Source organism: Amblyomma maculatum, chromosome 7 (assembly GCF_055883805.1).
Source record: "Amblyomma maculatum isolate TAMU_Amacu chromosome 7, ASM5588380v1, whole genome shotgun sequence".
NCBI lineage: Eukaryota > Metazoa > Arthropoda > Arachnida > Ixodida > Ixodidae > Amblyomma > Amblyomma maculatum.
The window spans coordinates 22,938,615-22,959,350 of NC_139350.1; the positions used below are offsets into that span (position 1 = coordinate 22,938,615).

General features: G+C 42.6%; 1 protein-coding gene across 1 annotated transcript in view; it reads right to left on the reverse strand.

Moving 5' to 3' along the window:
• LOC146182820 (presequence protease, mitochondrial) overlaps window positions 1-20,736 on the reverse strand; it is a 187,102-nt gene that overhangs the window by 72,239 nt on the left and 94,127 nt on the right. Inside the window, exons 21-22 of the mRNA XM_084608927.1 lie at window positions 9,924-10,035; window positions 688-800 (exon numbers count right to left, since the gene is read on the reverse strand). Coding sequence (XP_084465053.1) covers window positions 688-800; window positions 9,924-10,035 — 225 coding nt within the window. The remainder of the gene's footprint in view (window positions 1-687; window positions 801-9,923; window positions 10,036-20,736) is intronic.

The following is a 20,736-nucleotide window of genomic DNA, read 5'->3' on the forward strand; positions in this document are numbered from 1 at the left end:
AACAGCCTTGAGTGTGAAAATGAAAAGGACAAGCAAAAAATGCCTCATTACGCTTTGGCGAGCGAAATTTTTTATTTGTTTTCAGTACATCTTTTTCGCTGACCACCAGTCATCACTGCGGTCGCTGCTCATGGTTTCCAGCATCGGACTACATAACAACGGGCGCATGCACTGACAGAAAAACTCTCGGAAAAATTTTCTACACCGTTTCTACCAAAACCACTATGGAATCGAACATTTTAGACATCAATCTTTCCATTGTGCCAAAAACAAATTGAGACTTAAATTCCATTGTTTTGTCCCTTTAATACTATTTGAACACCACCAACAACTTGTATATAAATTTTTCTCATTTCGGCTTCATAAGTCCCCACATTCCTTAGTAGTACAACTTGGTATTGCTAACTTTGATTGCTACAAATTTAGCAAATACAAATTTGTCTTAAAGAGGTCGCATAGATGCCCCATAGGTATTAAGCGTTATTGACAAGTTTTTTGCCTATTGCTTAGAGCTAGGGGCTAGTTTTTTTTCAATTTATTTTTTATCACTGCTATACTCTAAAGTCAGTCAAAACATCATAGTGATAAAATGTCCTTTACTACTACACCTGTAGCCTCTAACCTGGCAGCTGCTTCTCTAAATTAGCATTTAGCAACTTGTTGCAACAACAAACATAGGCTACTTACCTAGAGTAATCAGGGTGAATGTAAGGCACTCCATTGAAACTCTTTGCGCAGAAGTTAACGCTGAAAGGGAATACCATGTGGATCTTGCGCTGTTTTGCATAGAAGTCAGGTTCCTGTGAAGTAAATAAGAAAAAGGGAGCCAAAAATGTTTGACAGTATTCGGAAAAGATTGCGTTGGATGCCAGCAGTAATTGTGATCAAGGCAATACAGTTTTCAGGTGGTATATGAAATTCACTTTCGATTATAGCCAGCTTGAGAGAAAGTAGAAAGGCCAACAAACAGCCAGCGAAGTTTTCACATGCAGCGCTAGACAAATTGAGCAGTGGCAGTCCTTTGTCTGCTATGGTTCGTACACATACAAAAAACATCAAGGATACAACTAAAGGAGCCCCAGTTAGCAGTGGGCCATGGCCTGCGGCATCTTGCACTACTTGACTGACTAATAACGCCAGTAAACGAAATCAGCCGTTTTATGTTTGCTTACATCAAACAAGCCAGAGGCAGCAAAATAAACTCATTCATTCTACAGGTGGTTAACCTCATGCTTAATTAATAAGAAAAGCTTTAACAGCGGACTACTCCTGGAGCAGTCACTGCAGACGTGTATTCAACTACTATAATGTCAAGTTTGCTAGCCACTGCCACTCCAAAAACCATAGCAGCTAACGTGGAACCAGTCAAGTCCAGTACCCTTGCTATGCTGCAAGCTAAGAAATGCGTATCGAGAGTCAGTGACAGGTGCAATGCAAGAACAACACAGAAAAATCTAATTTTCACACTATCTAATTAATTAAAATACATCCTTGAATGGTCCTAGCTCACATTTAGAACGCGAGGAAGAATATGGCTACACAGTATTAAAAGCACTGAACAAGGGTTGAGTTCGCAAGCCAAGCTATTGTTTGGACAAAGGGACTTGTATTTGTATGGGCAGCGCAATCACCACAGGTGGGGTTTAAATACACTTTTGCTTCTGAAAAAAAAAGAAAAAGCCAAGGAGGGAAGGAGGGAGAGAAGGAGAGGAAAGAGAAAGAAGCAGGGCAAGGAGTGAATGTTTCCTTAGGTGTGAATTTCTAAACCTAAAATGATCCCTCCCTCTCCCTGCTTCAGAAGCAAAAGCGTATTTAAACCCCCGCCAGTGATGATAATGCTGCCCAGACAAAGACAAGTCCCCTTGTCGAAACTTTAGCCTAGGTTGCAAAATGAGGCTGCAGGAAATGTTCGCACGCAATGACACTTAAGAAAAAACATCTGTCTCCATTGGGAATCGGACCACTATCCCTCCAATCCACAGCCAAGCGCGCAAACCACTACTCCATGCCTGGCTCGTGAGAAACCAAGCGTAATTCTCCTTGCCTAGCATGAGAATGACAGCAGCAATGACAATGACAATGCCGTTAGTGATGATAATAATAATAGTAGTGATGACAATGATGCTGCAGTTAGTGATAATGATAGTAGTGGCGATGACAATGATGGTGCATTTAGTTGATAATGATGACAGCAGCAATAGTGATGATAGCAGAGATGACAATGGCAATGCAGTCAGTGAAAACAGTCCTGTAAAGTGGCTTTTGTTTGAATTTCCACTTTTAAGCAGACTTAAGCACAGTCTTGTAATTTTTTCACACATTTGAACAAGCAGTTTGCATGAACACGCTATAATCATGTGGTAAGCTTAAGTCCAATCATAGTCTTCAAACGACAAAAATTTGGTGCAGGTCACTCAAAACCCATGGACAGATAACAGATTACTCAGGTAATTTTGCCAGATATAAATAAAATCCACTGGTATTGCAATGAAACATTTTACTCAGCAAGAATATTTTGCAAAAAGCTTCAGTAAATTCAATTTTGTCTTGCAACCACCTTGCACCTTCCTTAGTAACCACAGCCCTTGGCCCCTTTATTTCATACATTTATGGAGCCCTTCAGTTTCCTCGTTCCCTTCACCACAGTGGTACATTTATGGAACTCATAACGGACAGCAATTCAAGACAGCTAAATCTCGTAGATGTGATCACACTTCATACATTTTTCAGCATAATATAATTTTTTTCCCCCGGCCTAAGGTGTAATGTATTTTCGTACAGGCTAATATGATTTCATTAATTTCCATGTGGTTTAAATAATATGATAGCAAAAATGTACGAGAAACTTGCATGGCTTCCAATTTCACTCCAAGAGGCAGCAAAAAGTCCTAGCAGGAAGCAAAGCCTGCCACAGTAATAACAACTCTAGCAGCCAATTTTTGACATGGTCTTCTATATGGAAACCACTAGCACAATGGGCCCTCCTTCCCCCATTTTGTCACTCATAATTTTGAAAAAAAAAAGCTTCTCTTAACACATCCCACACCTTAACACTGTCATTGTTGCAGTCCACAACAAAGACTTTGGCAGCGTGCTAAAATGCTGTGTACTGATACCATGACTAAAGTGTACTAGAGTGCTGGGAAGTGCATTGTTCATGGCACGGTGCAATGAAAGAGAGGCAGTCGCTCAAGCGATCAAAAGTGTGGAGGGCGCTGGCAGTCAAAGTAGTGCTCCCGCAACGCTCCCAACATGGTGCGAGCGTATGCGCCACCTGATTCTGTACCTCATCTGTTTCTTTCTGCCGAATCGAGTTGTTTATACAGTCATGTCATGATGCAATGTTCACCGATCAGAACTAGAGAGATAGGATGGATCACGCAATAAAAAATGTGCAACTTACCACAATAGTGATTGCAGCTCATTCAAAGAACAGCAATACTTGTTTGTGTTCCGCTGGAAGCCGATAGACATGAAGTGTGGTACATCAAATTGGGAGGTTTACGATTTCTTTATGTATGGAGTGGCGACTTATTGGTGAAAAAAGTCGTTCTATGCCACCCCAGTTCCCAGTTATACAAATGTTGACAATTACAAATGTCACGTCGCAAACAGCCCTTTGTGACACGACAGTTTAACTTTCAAACTAAGCATTATGTTGGTGCTGCATTTTAAATGTGGGCAGCTCAAATCATGCCTGTAAAACCATACCAAGTATTCACAAGTATTATGTCTCAAAATTTCCTCACTACTCACTGGGACTTGGATAACACTACACATAAAGCCATCCTGGAGAATCTGCTGGACTAGGGAGTGGGCAAACGAACCTACAGTTACATTAGGGACTGAGAAGCATAAATTCAAATTGGAGAATGCAAATCGAAGACATTAAACTAGGCAGCAAAGGGACCCTGCAGGGCTCTGTGCTCTTACCATTTCTTTTCAGTGTGAGGCTACTGAAGCATGAAACCATAGCACATATGCTGATGACACCATGCTGTGGATAGCTAGAGGCAGTGATGACCAAATAGAAGAGAACCTTCAAAGGGCTAACTCAAACTGCCTCTACACTATAATACCAGCCCGAAGGGAGGGCCAGGAAGGAGGACTCGCAAATCTCCCTCAAAGCCAGGGAGATTTCTGTACCAAGAGCAGACAACGTCAGGGTTCTAGGACTCTTGATTCAGGTGAAAAATTTTAATGGTGAAAAATTAAGCAAACTAGAGGGCTATGCAAAGCAGACCATGAGGCTCATCTGCAGGTTTGCCAATAGGTAGTCCGGAATGAGAGAATCAAATATAGTAAGGCTCATGAAGACCTTTGCTATAAGTAGAAAAGCTTATATTGCTCCCTTCCTTGGTCTTAAAGGGACAAAACACTTAACCAGAACATGTAATGGGATTATGGTGGAAATGAAAAGATCCTGCCTCGTATAAAATAGATAGAGCACTACAATGTTAAAAAAAAACAAGAATTTATAATTTTAATTTGGCACTCAAAATCGCATAAAAACCACTAGTGGCCTCTTGAGATAAAGAGCTGTAATTATCACTGTGGTAACCCACATGACCACATCTCGGGAAAACGTCACTGGTCTTCCTAAGTGACAGTGTTCTCTATTCTTTCAAGAGTGCATGCGTCGTTTTATTATGTTTTGCACACTCTCCGCAGCGCCCGTCAGCAAAAACCAGCCTCCTTTCGCATCTCTAGGATTGCTTTTAGCATCTGTCACTAGATGGTGCCACAGTGTTTTGAATACCTTGGAAGCGGTGACCATGGCCTATTAAAACTTATATCAATAAGGCGTATGTTAATGTCCCGTAGCAGCCTTGGGTGTAGAAACCAAAGTGAACGCTACTGTGCACTAAAAAAATGTCGCATTATTGTCTGGCAGGTGAGATTAATATTAAGTTTTTGGCACATCCCTTTTGTCAACCCGTAATCATCGCGGTCGCTACTCACGGTTTCCAGCTTCGGGTTACATAACAAACGGCTGCATGCACTGATTGAAAAATTCTCGGTAAAAGTTTTCTACAACGTTTCTGACGAAATTGCTACAGAATCAACAACTCGAGACTGGAAGCTTTCCACTGTGCCGAAAAAAATTGGATGGTTAAAGCGTAGTGTTCTGTCTTTTTAAGGTCTTTGAGAAGAGGACTGAGGGCGCCATACTTAAAGCATAAGCAGATGTAGTGACTTCCCATCTGCACTGCCAATGAAAAGCTTTTAGATCTAGGGCTTCACAGCAATCTTGAGGAGATTATTGAAACATTAGAATCTCACAGTATGACAGACTCATGGGTAATAGTACAGGCAGGAAGATCCTAGCTAGGCAAGGCACTAACAATGAAGGGCAGTAAGGCATCAAAGTCAACCTGCCGCAAAGCATACGAAACCAACTCACAATCCCACCCATACTTAAAGATATGCATTGCATCTATCACAACGAACACAAAGATAAGTGAGCCGAGGCTCTTGACAAGATGTTTCAAAGATTCAAAAAAGATGTGGTCTATGTTGATGTCACAGACTATGGCCACAGCCAAATGGTCCTACCTGCAGCCAGTGCAGAAACTCAACAGCTAGCCGGCGGCACAGTTGCAATGGATTACTTTGATATTACAGAAGAATCTGCCATAGCACTTACAACTGCAAGTATGTCACCCCAAATTATAGTTCAGCAACTCTAAAGCTATGGTGATTAAACTTTGCCAGAGGAAGAATTTCTACCAAAGCAAAGAAAATCCTGAAGACCAGCAGGAATAACAAGCAAAATCAAATAATCTGGGCACCCGCACATGCCTCCATCGCTAAGAACAGAGCAGCACATGAATCAGCTCGAGTACTTGCTTTCCGAACCGTTGGGCTCTCCGAGACCTTCCTGGGGTGGGGCCGCTTAGTATGTTACAGAAAAATCACATAATACTATAGACTAGAGCGGGTGAAATATCCTCCAGCTGATACATCCTTAAACAAGAGTCAGGCCGCAACATGACGTCATCTGCAGATCAATGTGTTTCCGAACAGGGTGACCTGCAACCTCACCTCCACTACCCGGGTCAGTGCTCTAGCCAATGTAAGCTATGTAAAATCAGTACCGGTCTCAATGGCTTCTGCTGGGAATGTCCTCAGGCTCCCTCCAAAGGAAGAAGCACAAAGTCTTTAGACCAATTGGAGACCTTGCCACTAAACTGCAACTCGTAGTACATCCAATTGAAGACTACCCGACTGGCCGAAACCATCGCTAGGAGCCAAGGACTCCTGGCTTTCATCTAGGTGGGAAGGCTATAATTTGCCCTACATCTTTTGGGCAAATAAAGTTTTACAACCCAATCTAATAACTGTTTGTTCATAAGAATGTTTTTCAACCAGAATATATCACATTTTTGCATGCGTGCAAAAAATTTAATAAGAAAATTTTGCTTATTAAGTATTCACTACAGTTATATATGGGACACCCTCTCCAGCTGACTCCATTGGGAGATGAGTGTGTGAGCTACCTAGCAAAGTTTTATTGTAGTGCTTACCCCTAGACCTTGTCAATGCTCGTCCGCATCTTGTGTGCGATCTCCCTCCACTGCTGTTGTCTGTGTTTTCTGTAAGGCCATTACAGTTAGAGCTAAAAGTTTTCAGTGTGCATGCCTAAGAAATAAAAAGTTGTTTCTCACATGCCCTCAAAGGCGGACCTAGGCACGTGCCCATGAGCACGTGCCCATCCCTCTTTTCCTAGAGACCTTGGAAATGCAGGAAGCGCTGACAGAAATAAAGTTGCAGCAACAAAAGCTGGAAGACCCAGGGAGGTAGATTGAAGAGAGAAGAGAGGCTGCTCTCCCTCAAGCAAGAAATTTTAATGACAAAACGATGCAAAAAGCTTTCCTTTTTTTCAGCACTAGGAGACTCGCACTGTGCAAATAAAACAATCGCCCTTTAAGACTGTCCACTGTGCCTGCCAGGGTGTGTTTTGTCACATGCTGTAGTGGCAGTGGCCGCTTGTGCAAAGAGGCGCAAACCTTGTTTGGTAGTCAGCTGAAAATCGATCGCCATGAAGCTTTCTGGATGTAAAGCTTAAGCACAAGGGGAGCCCCCAGACTGATAACATACAGACCAGGTGGGCATAAAAACATTGCCCAGAAGCCATTAACTGCTCTCAAACAGTCAAACCTCATTATAACAAACAGACAAAAAAACGCAAAATAGTTTGATACAGCAGGGCTGCAACAGCAGAAATAGGACTTGTAGCAATTTTTGGAGCAGCAAAATCTTAGTTTTGGAGCAGTAAAATCCATATTTAGAGCAGCTCACAGGAAAAAAAAAAGAAAAAAAAAAAAAGCCTGCACTTTGCAGCATGAATTTAAATTTTGGAGCCGTTAACCAGGGAAGAAGCCTTACCTTCGGAACAACAACAACAACAAAAAAAAAAAAAGATGTGAATATTGGACTGTATGGATGTGATCCAAAGGAAATCTAGCAAGGGCATCACAGGGCGCTTGGCATATTTCGTTCAGGAATCCGGCGTGCACCTCTTTTGTAAATAAGCGTTTTGTACCGCAAGGCGTGGTATCAAACACACAGAAAAAAATGTGACCCATACAACCAAGGAGGTTAATTTTTCAAATTTTGCGACACAAAAAAAGAAAAAATAGAAAAAACTAGAGAATGTGCTTATTTTTTTCTTTTTTGCATCTAGCGCGGTTTGACAATCTCAATCAGGGGTTCTTGCTCGCAAGACTCTTAAAACAATGCTTTACTGTGTGCGAAATCCACAGCTTGTATCGTGCGACATCAGCTCAGGTAGAGCCAAATTCAAAGCCGTGACTGCTATCAGCCTGTGCTTAAAAACGAGCGCAGTACAAAAAAAAATAAAAAACTAATTCAAAAGCAAACAGAAAAAAAAAAAATAAAAGACACGAAAGGTAGCGACCAAAAGGCGAAAGGGCAAATGCCAAAAGCAGATACGAAAGCAAGTCATAAGCAAAGAAAAGAGATGAGCGAACGTGTCCTCGGTTGGTGATATGCGCTTTCTAGGGGCTGGCAATGACTCTGTGGTTTTGACTCGATATTTTGATTAAGGGGAGGTGGGCAATGACTCAGGGTATTAGGCTATATATTTCGTGCACAGACTTTACAGTATCTATATGTTCTGACATCCGTAAATGTTAATTTTAACAGTCTTGGGCGGCCCTGCGGTGTTATGGAATTCAAAATCTGGCTGCTACGCATGCCGACGCCCCCCTCCTTCCCCCTCCCCCCTCCAAAAAAAATCACGTGTACCATCTCAAGTTATATTATCACCAACAAAAGCCATAACTGATGCATCTCCTACACTATCGGACGATGGGAAAGCGAGTCTTGAGTCTATCGACGGGATCGCATAAAAACAAGCTGCACATGAATGGCTCAAGAAAATACAGAAAACTTCCAGAAGCCACATAAAAAAAAAAAGATATATCCATTAAAATCATGCGGTGCTTAAAACAAAGCGTGCAAGTATTACTCCAAAATCAGAAATACTACCACGACCCTTTTCACAGTGCAACGCTGTAGCAAGCGGCCCCTTTTCATTAAAAGGATGCTTCACCGCACGAACTGTCACCCATGCATTGAAGCATCTTCAAACCGCAACAGTTCAGCGTACTTAGAGTGGAGGAAGCACGTGAATGCTAGAAAGAAAAATGTGCGTAGGCGTTAGAACGACATGACGCCACCTCAAAATAAAAATAAAAGGCCAGTGATGCGCGCTGGAGTGTCTGAAATGTCGCGACTGGCCATATCACGGTCGCAGAAAGTTGTCCCTGAGCATGGCAAACTTTTGCGGCTGTTCGACGCATTTTGGCGCAAATTCACCAAATTTTAAGCTTATGGCGCAGAAATATGCCTCTGTATCAAAATGACGCAATTGGTGCAGCTGTTGCACCCCTGATATAGCCGAAATTCATAACATAAATTTTGGTTGAAAGCACATGCCCAAGCAGTACAATTTAATTAGTAAAGGGACGGCAACTTGGGCAGCCCTTACCTACAAAACCTTTACAGAAGTTAGCATAGGTCAGCCACGGCAAGGCTGCAGCTGCACATGATACTGCTTCCTGACTCGCGTCGACGTGTACAAAAAGAATGAAAAGGGCTCACTGCTTGGCTTCATGCCGTTGTACCTTCTGTGGAGCTGTTGGTGAGTGAGAGATAAAAACACTAGTGTGATGGAAGTGCAAACCTTGGCGTGAATACTTGCTGCACCGAAACTAGTCACTTGTGTAGTGCACGAAGCCCCCGTCAGTTAAATATCATTTTATTGCCAACTACACTCTGTATATGAAGTAAAAATTCATCCGCTTGTTACAGATATTTAGAACGATTTGAATATGGGTAATAATTCATAACATTCATGCTCCTTATATTGAGGCTCGACAGTCTCACTTTTCATTCACTGGTATGCACTCTTCGAGCACTCAAGAGCGATGCCCTTCCAGGGTCTTCTCAGGAGAATGAAGGCCATAAGCAGTAAATTTTTCAGCAAACATACATTGATAGGATTTTAAAGTTACATTATTGGCAGAACAAACTGTTTCATGAGCAATAAAAGCTGCAGCATACATCCTGTGTGATGACAATGTTTGGGAAGTCTTTATCCATTGCTCTGCATAGAAGACATTGTTTTGAGCCATTTTGCTTGCTGTCAGCTTTATCGAATTAATGTGCAGCTTATTGGTCATTGAAGTGAATGCATATGTTATCGAAGCTAATCTCTTCCACCTCACAACTAATACTAATACATGACTTAGTTGCTTTTAGATTTATACGCTGGCATTTCAGAGAGGAGACAGAAGTTGCACCTGGTTATTAAAGATCATGCCTTAAAAAAAAAAAAGAAAGAAACATAACACATGCAGTCAAGTGGTTCCAAAAAGTGCTTGCTGCACACTCACAGAAACATATTCCGGGCATCCCTTTGTGCAGGCACCAGGAATGGAAGAGAGAAGGCCACCAAGGCCGTTTTCAGCTGCTGACAGGCCCACAGAGCTGGCGTTGAGGGAGCACCTGGGACCACAGTGAAAATTAGTCACACACGGCTCAAACTGAAAAGACCTTGGCAGAATCTCTATGCCTGACTCCATGGCAGAGAGGAACCAAATCATAACAGCAAAACATCAATTTTAAGTGAAAAGCAAATCAGCAGAGCTTAGAAGGGACACTACACAGGTTTTGTGCAAAGCACATTTACTTCAAAAAGTTCAACTTCAGTATCTCTACACCATGTTTAGCGCATTTTGCCCAAGTTCTGGCACATTTGCGTCTCCTGACCTCACAGCTATCAATAGCGTCCATGACGAGTTTGCCGTGCCAGGAAAAAAAGGCACACAAATGCTGAGGACAAGACAATGTTCCATGCACTGTCTCATCTATATTTATCATGTGTCCATCTTTACCTGGTACTGTACACTCACCATCATCGATCACCAACAAGCCTGTACATCAGTGACATATCACTTTGCCTTTTACTATAGAAAAGTTACACCACAATTTGTGTCATAACAGAAATGCTTTTTTGAAGTAATAGGTGCCTCAAAATGGTATAATAATAGATGACACAAAACACTGTGAAAAAATGCTTCTACAGCTATTTTTTTCTCTTTAGTGTGTTGGTTGGAATAGCTATTTATGCTTTTGTTATTTGCAGTGCAATAAAAAGACTCTGCCAACAGCTGTGTGGAGCATGCTCAGATGATACGCTGCTGTCGTTGACGTCACCAGTCATGTGGTCGGCCATGTGACACTATTGTCACACATTGTCATGTGGCCAGTCATAGTGATTGCCATGCCCACAATGCCACCACTCAAGCTATATATATAAGCGGTTCACTAATGTCTTTGCTGCAAAACAACTGCACCGATGCTGAGCACAATGAGAAGAAAACCTCACAGTATCAATCAGCGGCAAAGCAATATTTCTAATGATGCTTGGATGGCCACCATCAAGAAATGACTCCTCCGTATTTCTGCATTCTCCACCCAATGTCCTTAGGCAAACATTATTGAATAAATTCCTTCATTCATATTCCTGCTTTTCATACACAAATGTTGCGGAGCTTGGATGAAAGATCAACTATGCTGAGGCCTATAGAGCATACAGCGATGCGTAAAACTGCCTACAGTGCCTGTACAGAGTGAAAACCTTACTACAGAAGACTCCATTTAGGTTTGGTTAAAGGGTTTAACGTTCCAAAGCAACTCGGGCTACAAGAGACACTATAGTGGAGGGCTCCTGAAATTCCAAGGCACCTGGGGTTCTATAACATGCACTGAGAACGCACAGCACATAGGCGCCTTGCTTTTTGACTCCAATGAAAAGCGGCCGCCACAGCCGGGATTCGGTCCCAAGTCAAGCGCCCTATATACTGCACCATTCAACAGGGCAGAAGACTCCATTTAAGATAAATATGAGGGATCATGAAAATGTGTTCATTTTATCAGAAGCTCATTTCAACAGAAGTACCCCCCCCTCCCCCCCCCCCCCCCAAAAAAAAAAGATATGAGCACATGCTAGGTGCATATAAATATATGTATATAGCACCGCAAGTTTTCTTCAGCAATGACCACAGAAGAGCACATTTACCTAGTACATATAGACACTTATAACAGGAGGCCTTCTAGTGTTCCAAACTAACAAACTTGTGTACAATAGAGGTGCGTGAATATTCAAAACTTTGAAATGTCATTGAATATTATTACTAGATTGATCCGATTTTCCCCACACTTTCACTATTTGAACTATTAGCGAATAGCTCAAATAGTGAAAGTTCAGTTCACGAACTCACTAAACGCCCAGAAATTAAGGACTTCTGGTTGATCTAAACCAGCACAGAAACACTGCAACATTTTCCACTGCAGTTAACTTCCTTTTTTCCCATATAAACGACTTAGCTTCCTCTTTCTGTAAAGAACTGACAGCCAGAAGGCGTCAAAAGCCTTCACAGTAATGCGCTGATGGCCACTGCGAGCCGCCACCATTGCACAAGAGCCACTGTCTGCTCGCAACTCAAAACACTAGTGGCACATCAGTGTATCCAGCCACAATGTCATCTGCAACCAGCTGTGAGCCTGACCGGTAACAATCAACTCATTTTAGATCACCATATGCAAGCACATGGAAGCAAACCAGCTTATGGAGGACAAGGGGCATCGTTAGTTATAATCCACAAGCGCTGCTGCAGTTGTCTTATGGTGACTGCTTTGATCATTGTCAATTTATGTCAGAACTTAAAAACTATACCTGTTAGGCCCCCGTTACCAAAAAACAAACATTACAGGAGCATCCCGCCCAAAGCCAGCTCGCATAATGGCACCACGTGTACAGTGAAGCGTGCACATCAGGGCACCCAACAAGACGGTTTCATTTTGGCACCTTCATAGTTTGCATGGTTGAGGTCTTTCATAGGGCTTGCAATCTGGCAAAATTGATGCACGAGGGCTAACCAGGCTACGTGTTCTCATCAACAGGCACTCCACAACCGACATTCTTTCTTCAGGCGTCACGAGGGAGCGTGCTGAGGATGGTGTCACTAGCATTGCTGCTCAGGTTTCTGCACTTCTGTCAGTTTCGCGAGCTGTCTTGTTGCGTTTTCTCACTGTGTTGCCTCACTGATTAACTTCTCCAGTAACGAGGTATCCACTTTACAATGCTTCATGACGGCATGCAGTAAACTCCCTTTCCAAGTGAGCAATAAGTCAAACTGTGATATTACCTTTGTTACAGACAGCAATCATTACGAGATAAATGTAAAAAATTGGTATAACTGCATAATTTCTGCTTTCTTATTTATACATGATGAGCCTTAGAAGTACTATGGTGATGATGAGTGCAAACGAAAGTTTTCTGCACTACTAGTTTATAACCTTGTTGCCTGGAAAAATTTTGTTTTTTTTATTTTCAACTGTGCGTAATAATTTTCAAAATAACGAACATTTTTCCATTATTCCTATCCCCTTTGCACCTAAAAATTTGCTATTTATATACTTCTAATTAATTTGCTTTTTCTGTCCAGTATTCAAAAAATATTCAATTCAATTTGCACTCAGTTTTCAATATTCAAATTTGCTTTGTGCCCATAATTTTACCATTTGCACAGCTCCGATATAATATACACTCATCTTTTGAAATGCGTGAAAGACAAGGATTCAAGAAGAAAGTCAAGCGGAGCTTCCTTCTTGTGTCCTCATCTTTTGTGCGTCTTCCACGATGGACGCATCCAATCCAACTGTCCAACTTTCCATCTGACTGCAGTTAATTTCTGCACCAAGTCATCAATCACGCTTGTCTAGAGTGCTCGGGTAGTGTGCTACACAGCAAATTAAGTCAAGTCATTTAACGTAACATCTTTGTTGGGTTCAATGCACTTGCATCTGTGCAGTTTACTTTGTGGCTGCACTAGAGCACAAGGATTAAAGTACAATTAAGTACCTGTATTAGAATAATTTCATTCCACTGCACAGCACTGCTCAAGCACCCTAAACAAGTGTAATCAAATCTGAACATAGAAGTGGGCTGTAGCAATGGGCTACAGAATGGCAGTAATGCTAGTCATAAGCTTCAATTTGTAGCAATTTTTGCAGCTAAAGTTTCCAATTGGCAGCCCTCTGGAGAAGAGGAATATTAATTTTGGAACACTTTGGAGCACTAAAATGTCTAACCTGGAGCATTTCGGAGCAACGAAACATTGATTTGCAAGCACGCTGGAGTATGGAAGTATTAGGTTTGGTTTGGTTTGTGGAGTTTAACGTCCCAAAGTGACTCAAGCTATGAGAGACATTGTTGTGGAGTGCTCCGAAAATTTCGACCATCAAGGGTTCTTTAGCGTGTACTGACATCGCATAGCACACGGACACCTTACTTTTCGCTTCCATCGAAAAGCGGCTGCCACGACCAGAATTCAATCTCAAATTTTTGGGCACAGCAGTCAAGCGCCCTAACCACTGCACCACCATAGAGAAGACTGCAACTGAAGACCACAAAGTTTACATTTGCTCGTGAGCGTAGTACCTCAGAAGCACTAGAATGCGTGTTCCTCTGGTCTGCCATTTAGTATGTCTGCCAGGCCTGTCATGTTTTGTTGCACACTTGTGCTTGCCTATGCACTAACATGGCCTCTGCGCTTCGTGAAGCGTTGCTAGCTCTACCACAAAAGGCAGTGAAAATGAGTGGCCCCAGGCGCATGTATGAAGAGAGTGTTTACTACACACGTGCCATATGACGCCAATCCGCCTTTTTCACCAGGCCGCTCTGCGCATGCGTGCCTCTCCCCTGGTTGAAAACAAAGCACCAACCCCAGCTGCACATGCGCAGTTCTTGGCCTCCACGATCGGCGCAGCCGTAGCTGATCTTGGAAGCCATGCGTAATCATTATTTGTGGCAGGCATATGCGATAGATGGCAGTAGCTGTCAAAAACACACACCGTCATTTCACTGGCGTCAAGGACGTTTTCAACCAGTAGCAGATGAATTTTCAACCACTCCCAGAGGGCACCACATTTTGTGCAAAAGACGGATTCTTGCTAGCTCACGCGGCAGTGCTTCGTGAAGCGCGGCAACCACATGACTGCATGTCCCTTTTAAAAGCTAGCTTACTGTAGATGAGTGGTCAAAATTTGAACATACAACTTGAAAAGAATATATATTACATACACATGAACTAGCCCAAGCTTCTACATACATAAAAAATCCTCCACATGAGCCAAGCATTGTCTTATCTCTAGACTTCAAGCTCACTGCGAGCATATACAACTTATATGCACGAACTTCGTGGGGAGGATTCAGATGAAGTGAGCTGTAAATGCTTCCCACCTGTCCTTATACTTTTTCCCCACCCCTTTGCCCTTATAAACAAAAGATACACCAGAATTTTTTTTGCTTTTTACAGTTTTTTTCATTTTAAAAACTATGAGATAATTCAGTGCAGTCTGTGCAGATTGGCTGTACAGCAGGGTGGGCCATTTGTATGTTATAGAGGTTAATATTTAGACAATTACTAAAGTTGACTAATACACTTCTTATTTTTCATTTTAAGAAGAAACACCGCAAAATTAAAACTGTCATTATCAAAATTTGCTTCCCTTTTACGTTTTTTAACCAGCTTGGCTCAAAGTCAGTTCAGTTCAGTCGTTCAGTCGTGTCCGACTCTTCGTGACCCTATGGACCATGTCACGCCACGCTTTCCGGTCTCTCACTATCTTCCTAACATCACATAACTTCATCTGCAGTGCCTTGAGGATGCCATCTAACCATCGCGTTCGCTGCCTACCCCTTCTCCGGCGACCCTCAACTTTTCCCAACATCAAATTTTTCTCCAGCGACTCCTCTCTTCTCATCAGATGACCAAAGTAGCTGAGCTTTAACTTTAGAATTTGACCCTCCAATGAGCAGTCAGGGTTTATGGTTGACAATATTGACTGATTTGATCTTCTGGCAGTCCAAGGAACTCTCAAGAGTCTTCGCCAGCCCCACAATTCAAACGCGTCAATTCTTCGGCGGTCAGCCTTTTTCACAGTCCAACTCTCGCATCCATACATCATAACTGGAAAGACCATAGCACGAGTATACGGATCTTGGTTGGCAGACTAATGTCTCTGCTCTTTACTAGGCGGTCAAGGCTAACCATTGCTCTCTTTCCCAGAAGCAGGCGTCTCCTAATTTCATGGCTGCAGTCTCCTTCCAAGGTAATCTTGGAGCCCAAGAACAGAAAATCTGTCACAGCTTCCACTTCTTGTCCATTGATGCTCCAGGACTTGATAGGGCAAGACGCCATGATCTTTGTCTTTTTAATGTTCAGTTTAAGCCAAAACTTCTCACTCTTCTTGTACGCGCATCAGAAGTCTCTTGAGTTCCACTTCACTTTCTGCCATTAAAGTGGTATCATCCGCATATCTAAGGTTGTTGATACGTTTTCCAGCAATCTTCACTCCAGCTGAAGACTCGTCCAGACCGGCCTTCCTCATGATGCACTCTGCATATAGGTTAAATAGGCAGGGTGACAGTATGCAGCCTTGCCTCACTCCTTTCTTGATTGGAAACCAATCAGTAAGACCATGCCCAGTTCTGACTGTGGCCTCTTGCCCTTCATACAGGTTCCTGAGGAGACAGATGAGGTGAATTGGAACTCCCATCTCTTGGAAAGCTTGCCACAATCTGCTGTGATCTACGCAGTCAAACGCTTTCGCATAATCAATAAAGCAGAAGTAGATGGGTTTCTGGAACTCTCTTGCTTTTTCCATGATCCAGCGAAGGTTGGCAATTTGGTCTCTAGTTCCTCTGCCCTTGCGAAACCCAGCTTGCACGTCCGGAAGCTCCCGATCCACATACTGCTGCAGCCTAGCTTGGAGGATTTTCAACATCACCTTGCTAGCATGCGAAATAAGCGCGATCGTGCAGTAGTAGGAACAATCTTTGGCACTGCCTTTCTTTGGAATGGGGATGTAAACTGACCTCCTCCAATCCTGTGGCCACTGCAGGGATGTTGAAATCTTCTGACATAATGTATGCAGAATGTTAACAGCGTCATGGTTGAGGTATTGAAGCAACTCAGCTGGAATGCCATCAATTCCGCTAGCTTTGTTCTTAGCAAGGCTGGCCAAGGCCCATTCAACTTCACTCTTCAGAATGCCCGGCTCAAGATCAGTAATCACAACCGTCTTATGTTGGGTTTGCACATTCGGGTCCTTCTTGTACAGTTCTTCTGTGTATTCCTGCCACCTCTTCTTTATCTCTGAGGCTTCAGTGAGGTCCTTGCCTCGTTTGTCCTTTATCACGCCCAGCTTAGCACAGAAGCTTCCTTTGATATCTTTGATTGTCTTATACAGAGCTCTTGTGTTCCTTAATTGGCTGTTGTCCTCAACTGCTTGGCACTGTATGTTCAGGAAGGCATTCTCATCTCTCCTTGCTATTTTCTGAAAATCCACATTGAGAACCTTGTATCTTTCTCTTTCCCCCATAACTTTTGCCATCCTCCTTTCCTCAGCTATTTGCAAAGCCTCTTCAGAAAACCAGTTTGCTTTCTTGCATTTCTTTTGCTTTGGAAATACCTTAGTAGCAACTTCTTGTATTATATCACGAACATCAGTCCACATCTCTTCGGGCTCTCTGTCTTCTAGATCTAATTCTTGAAATCGATTCCTCACTTCCACAGCATATTCTAATGGAATTTGATCCAGATCATACCTGAAAGGCCTTCTAGTTTTCTGCGTTTTCCTCAATCGAAGCTTAATTTTGGCAACAAGAAGCTGATGATCGGTGCCACAATCGGCCCCAGGCCTTGTTTTTACTGCTTGTATAGCGCTTCTCCATCTCTGCCGGCAAAGAATATAATCGATCTGACTCCTGTACAGACCGTCCGGTGAAGTCCATGTGTACAGGCGCCTCTTGTGCTGTGGAAAATGAGTATTCGCTATGGTCAGGTTATTTTCTTGACAAAACTCTACTAGCCTCTGCCCAGCTTCATTTGGCTCGCCAAGACCGAACTTGCCTATAATTCCGGATATTTCTTCTCTCCCGACCTTAGCATTCCAGTCTCCTATGAGAAACACGACGTCTGATGATGGGGTGCGGTCTAAAAGGCATTGTAGGTCCGCATAAAATCTCTCAACGTCAGCTTCTTCAGCAGTAGTGGTCGGTGCATAGACTTGGATAACTGTTATGTTGAAAGGGTGACCTTGGATCCGAAGTGAAATCATTCGGTCGTTTTTGGGGTTGTACCCTAGCACTGCTTTGCCCATTCTTCTGTTTACTATGAGAGCGACCCCATTCCTTCTCTTGGATTCGTGCCCACAATAAAAGACATAATGGTCGCCGGAGTTAAATTCTCCCATTCCGGTCCACTTGAGCTCGCTGATACCCAAGATATCAATGTTCAATCTGTCCATTTCTCGCTTGACGACATCCAGTTTACCTTGTGTCATAGATCTTATATTCCATGTTGCTATGTGATATATCTCCTGAACTGAACATCAAAATAGGCATTTGAAAGCTCATTAGGCGTTGATGAATTGGACGTTTACAAAACGATGCATTCTTTTTTTTTTTTTTTGCATCAGATACAGGCCCCATTTGTGTATTTGATGTTGAAGAAATCAACATGATTTTGCCACCAGCACCACACGCAACGATGCCATTTTATAAATGTGCGATGCATGAAAGCCAACTCAAAGAGCTTTCAGGTACGTATTTTTAATGTTGGATATTTCAAACCCCACTGCCAAATAAAGAAAATTACAACAGGAACTAACCTTTGACCTTTATGGCCTTCAATTTTGCAGCATAATATTGCCCCTTCAAATCAACAATAAACAATTATGGGGGTCACTTAAGATCTGCCTTTATGGGTATGAAGCGACCGCATAGGCTACCACCCCAGTTATAAGGACCTACTTTAGCCAAGCCGCATGAACGTGCCTGTGTGGCCTAGGGGTAACGTGAATGAAAGGGTAGGTTGATTCTGATATCACCCTCTTACATGAAAGGAGAGTCCAGAGTTGGCAGCTCCTGTCAAACGTAATGTCAGGCAACTCTAAGTCCGGTCAGTCAGCACAGGTCATGTCAGCTGCAAGCTACCGCCTGCCATAGCCATGCTCGTGATTTTTCGTTCATGACGTCGACAATGCCAACATGAACACCGGATTTTAAGGCAAACATCTTTCTTGGCTCATGAGTGGTGGAGACAGGGAGTGTTGGCCAAAAATGTGTCCTAGAAAAATATATCCACACAAACACACTTAAGAAATAAGGGTCATCGGCACGAATTGAACCACCATCATTCTGCTTCTCAGCTGAGTATTAAATGACTACGCCATGCTGACTGCCTGACAATGCGTTTGTAATTCCCCATGTCTAGCATAAAGATGTTGGAGGGCACTTAAGGAAAGGACAAGTAAGAAAAAAAAAAAGATGAAAGGAACAAAAACTAAACAAGCCCGCCCCAGAATATAGGTAATGGCAGGCAACAAAAGTGTTTCCAAATTTGCGCGTGCAAAATTCAAAACAAAACAGACAAAGAATCACTTGTTAGACAGATGCACTGAGCCATCTAGTAGTGAGGTTGACACAAAATGCCACAGCACAGCAGTCTCATGTGGAAGGGAGCAACAAATGAGCCTTGAACTTCAAATTACCCTTGATTTATAGCGAAAAATGACACATGTCGGAAACGGCAACAGCATAAACAAATGAACATGCAGCAATGTATGTATTTGGCACCGGTAAGAAAAATGCTTTTACATTATTGCACATAAGCAGAATTAAGTGCACCCCTGGAACAGAAGAAGAAGACAAAAAGGCTTTTGCGTTTTCAGCTCTTAGGCAGTCTGAAGATCAATCCTGTAACATTTTTTTTCCCTGGTAATCAAGGCCTTTAGTGCTACCTTTTTAGAAAGCTGATTAGCTAATTTTGGTTAATCACTTCTCTTATCATTATGCTCTACAATGTGCATAACGTCTGCCTTCCCAGGACAGATCTGCATACACCACCCAGTTATCTTTCATAGCTTTCTACCATACAAATCTCTAAACAGTAAAATCAAACGGTGTGCACTGCATTTCATAGCAGGTAATAATAAAAAGGATTTCATCACACTGCAATGAAACCACGGGAAGTGACATCATTCTACCTTGGGCAGTAGCACTACTAGTTATTACCTGAGCTGCATGCACCCATCTCAAATTTCATCAGACTGAGATGAAAAGTTACACAGCTGAACAAGACTGCTGCAAAACCATTGCAAATGTATGCCTAACTTGCTATTTGCGGACAAGCTGTTTGCAAAATTTTAACAGACAAATTTTCTGAGAGTCCCTGTCAGTTTCAATTGGTCCGAGAATTTGGCCATGTAGTGCAAAACCCTGTTTACGTCGCTGTCATACCCGCATACTGTGTTGGCGTGGTCTCCGCCCGCAAGCTGTTACTCATCAGTGTACAGCACAGGCGATATTCTGGCAGATGCTATGTGGCGAATGCTAAGAAATAATCACAATCAAACATGTGAATTCTGCAGGCAAATACTTGCATTAAAATTTGAACCACAATTTTCGACTGCTTGACTGAGGCTAATCCTAACTGGCTGGCCAATCTAATTCATGCTGGGGAAATGCAGGTTCTACAGACACGCAAGTCTGAGGATGTCGACTGGCCAACGTCTAGGCGTATGTGGCTAATAATGTATTTTGACTAAGGGAGAAATGTGCAACAACTCAAAAACGCGTGCCAAAACTTGGCCGGACCGATGGTGGCTCATGCACATGGCATAAAAATTACACCATAGAAGTCGGTGCCACAGCGTTTGTTTCTATTAGCCCATTTACTCGAAATGTTGGGACATGATGAAGGAATATGCCAGTGAAAATCAAGTTTGTCATAAATGGGCTTCAATGAAGATCTACATTTCGAAACCGGGGTGACAACCAAAACTGTTTGCCTAGACAGCCAGCACAACATGGCACCACCCAATTCCAGAACAGTCTATTTGGAGCAGTTTGGTGCAATTTTCGCAATTGTTATCTTTTTTTATCAGGATGGTACAGCTTATCTGGTGTGAAGCAGTTTTCCAAATCTGGTGCCAGGGTGATGTCACTGAGGATGACAAACCATACAGCTTCACTGCACTTACAACGACAATTTTTCTTTCTGGCTTGTAAAATGGAGCTTTTATAAACAAAAAAGGGGCAAGCAATGAAACGCAGGCACTGCCACCACCAGCCAA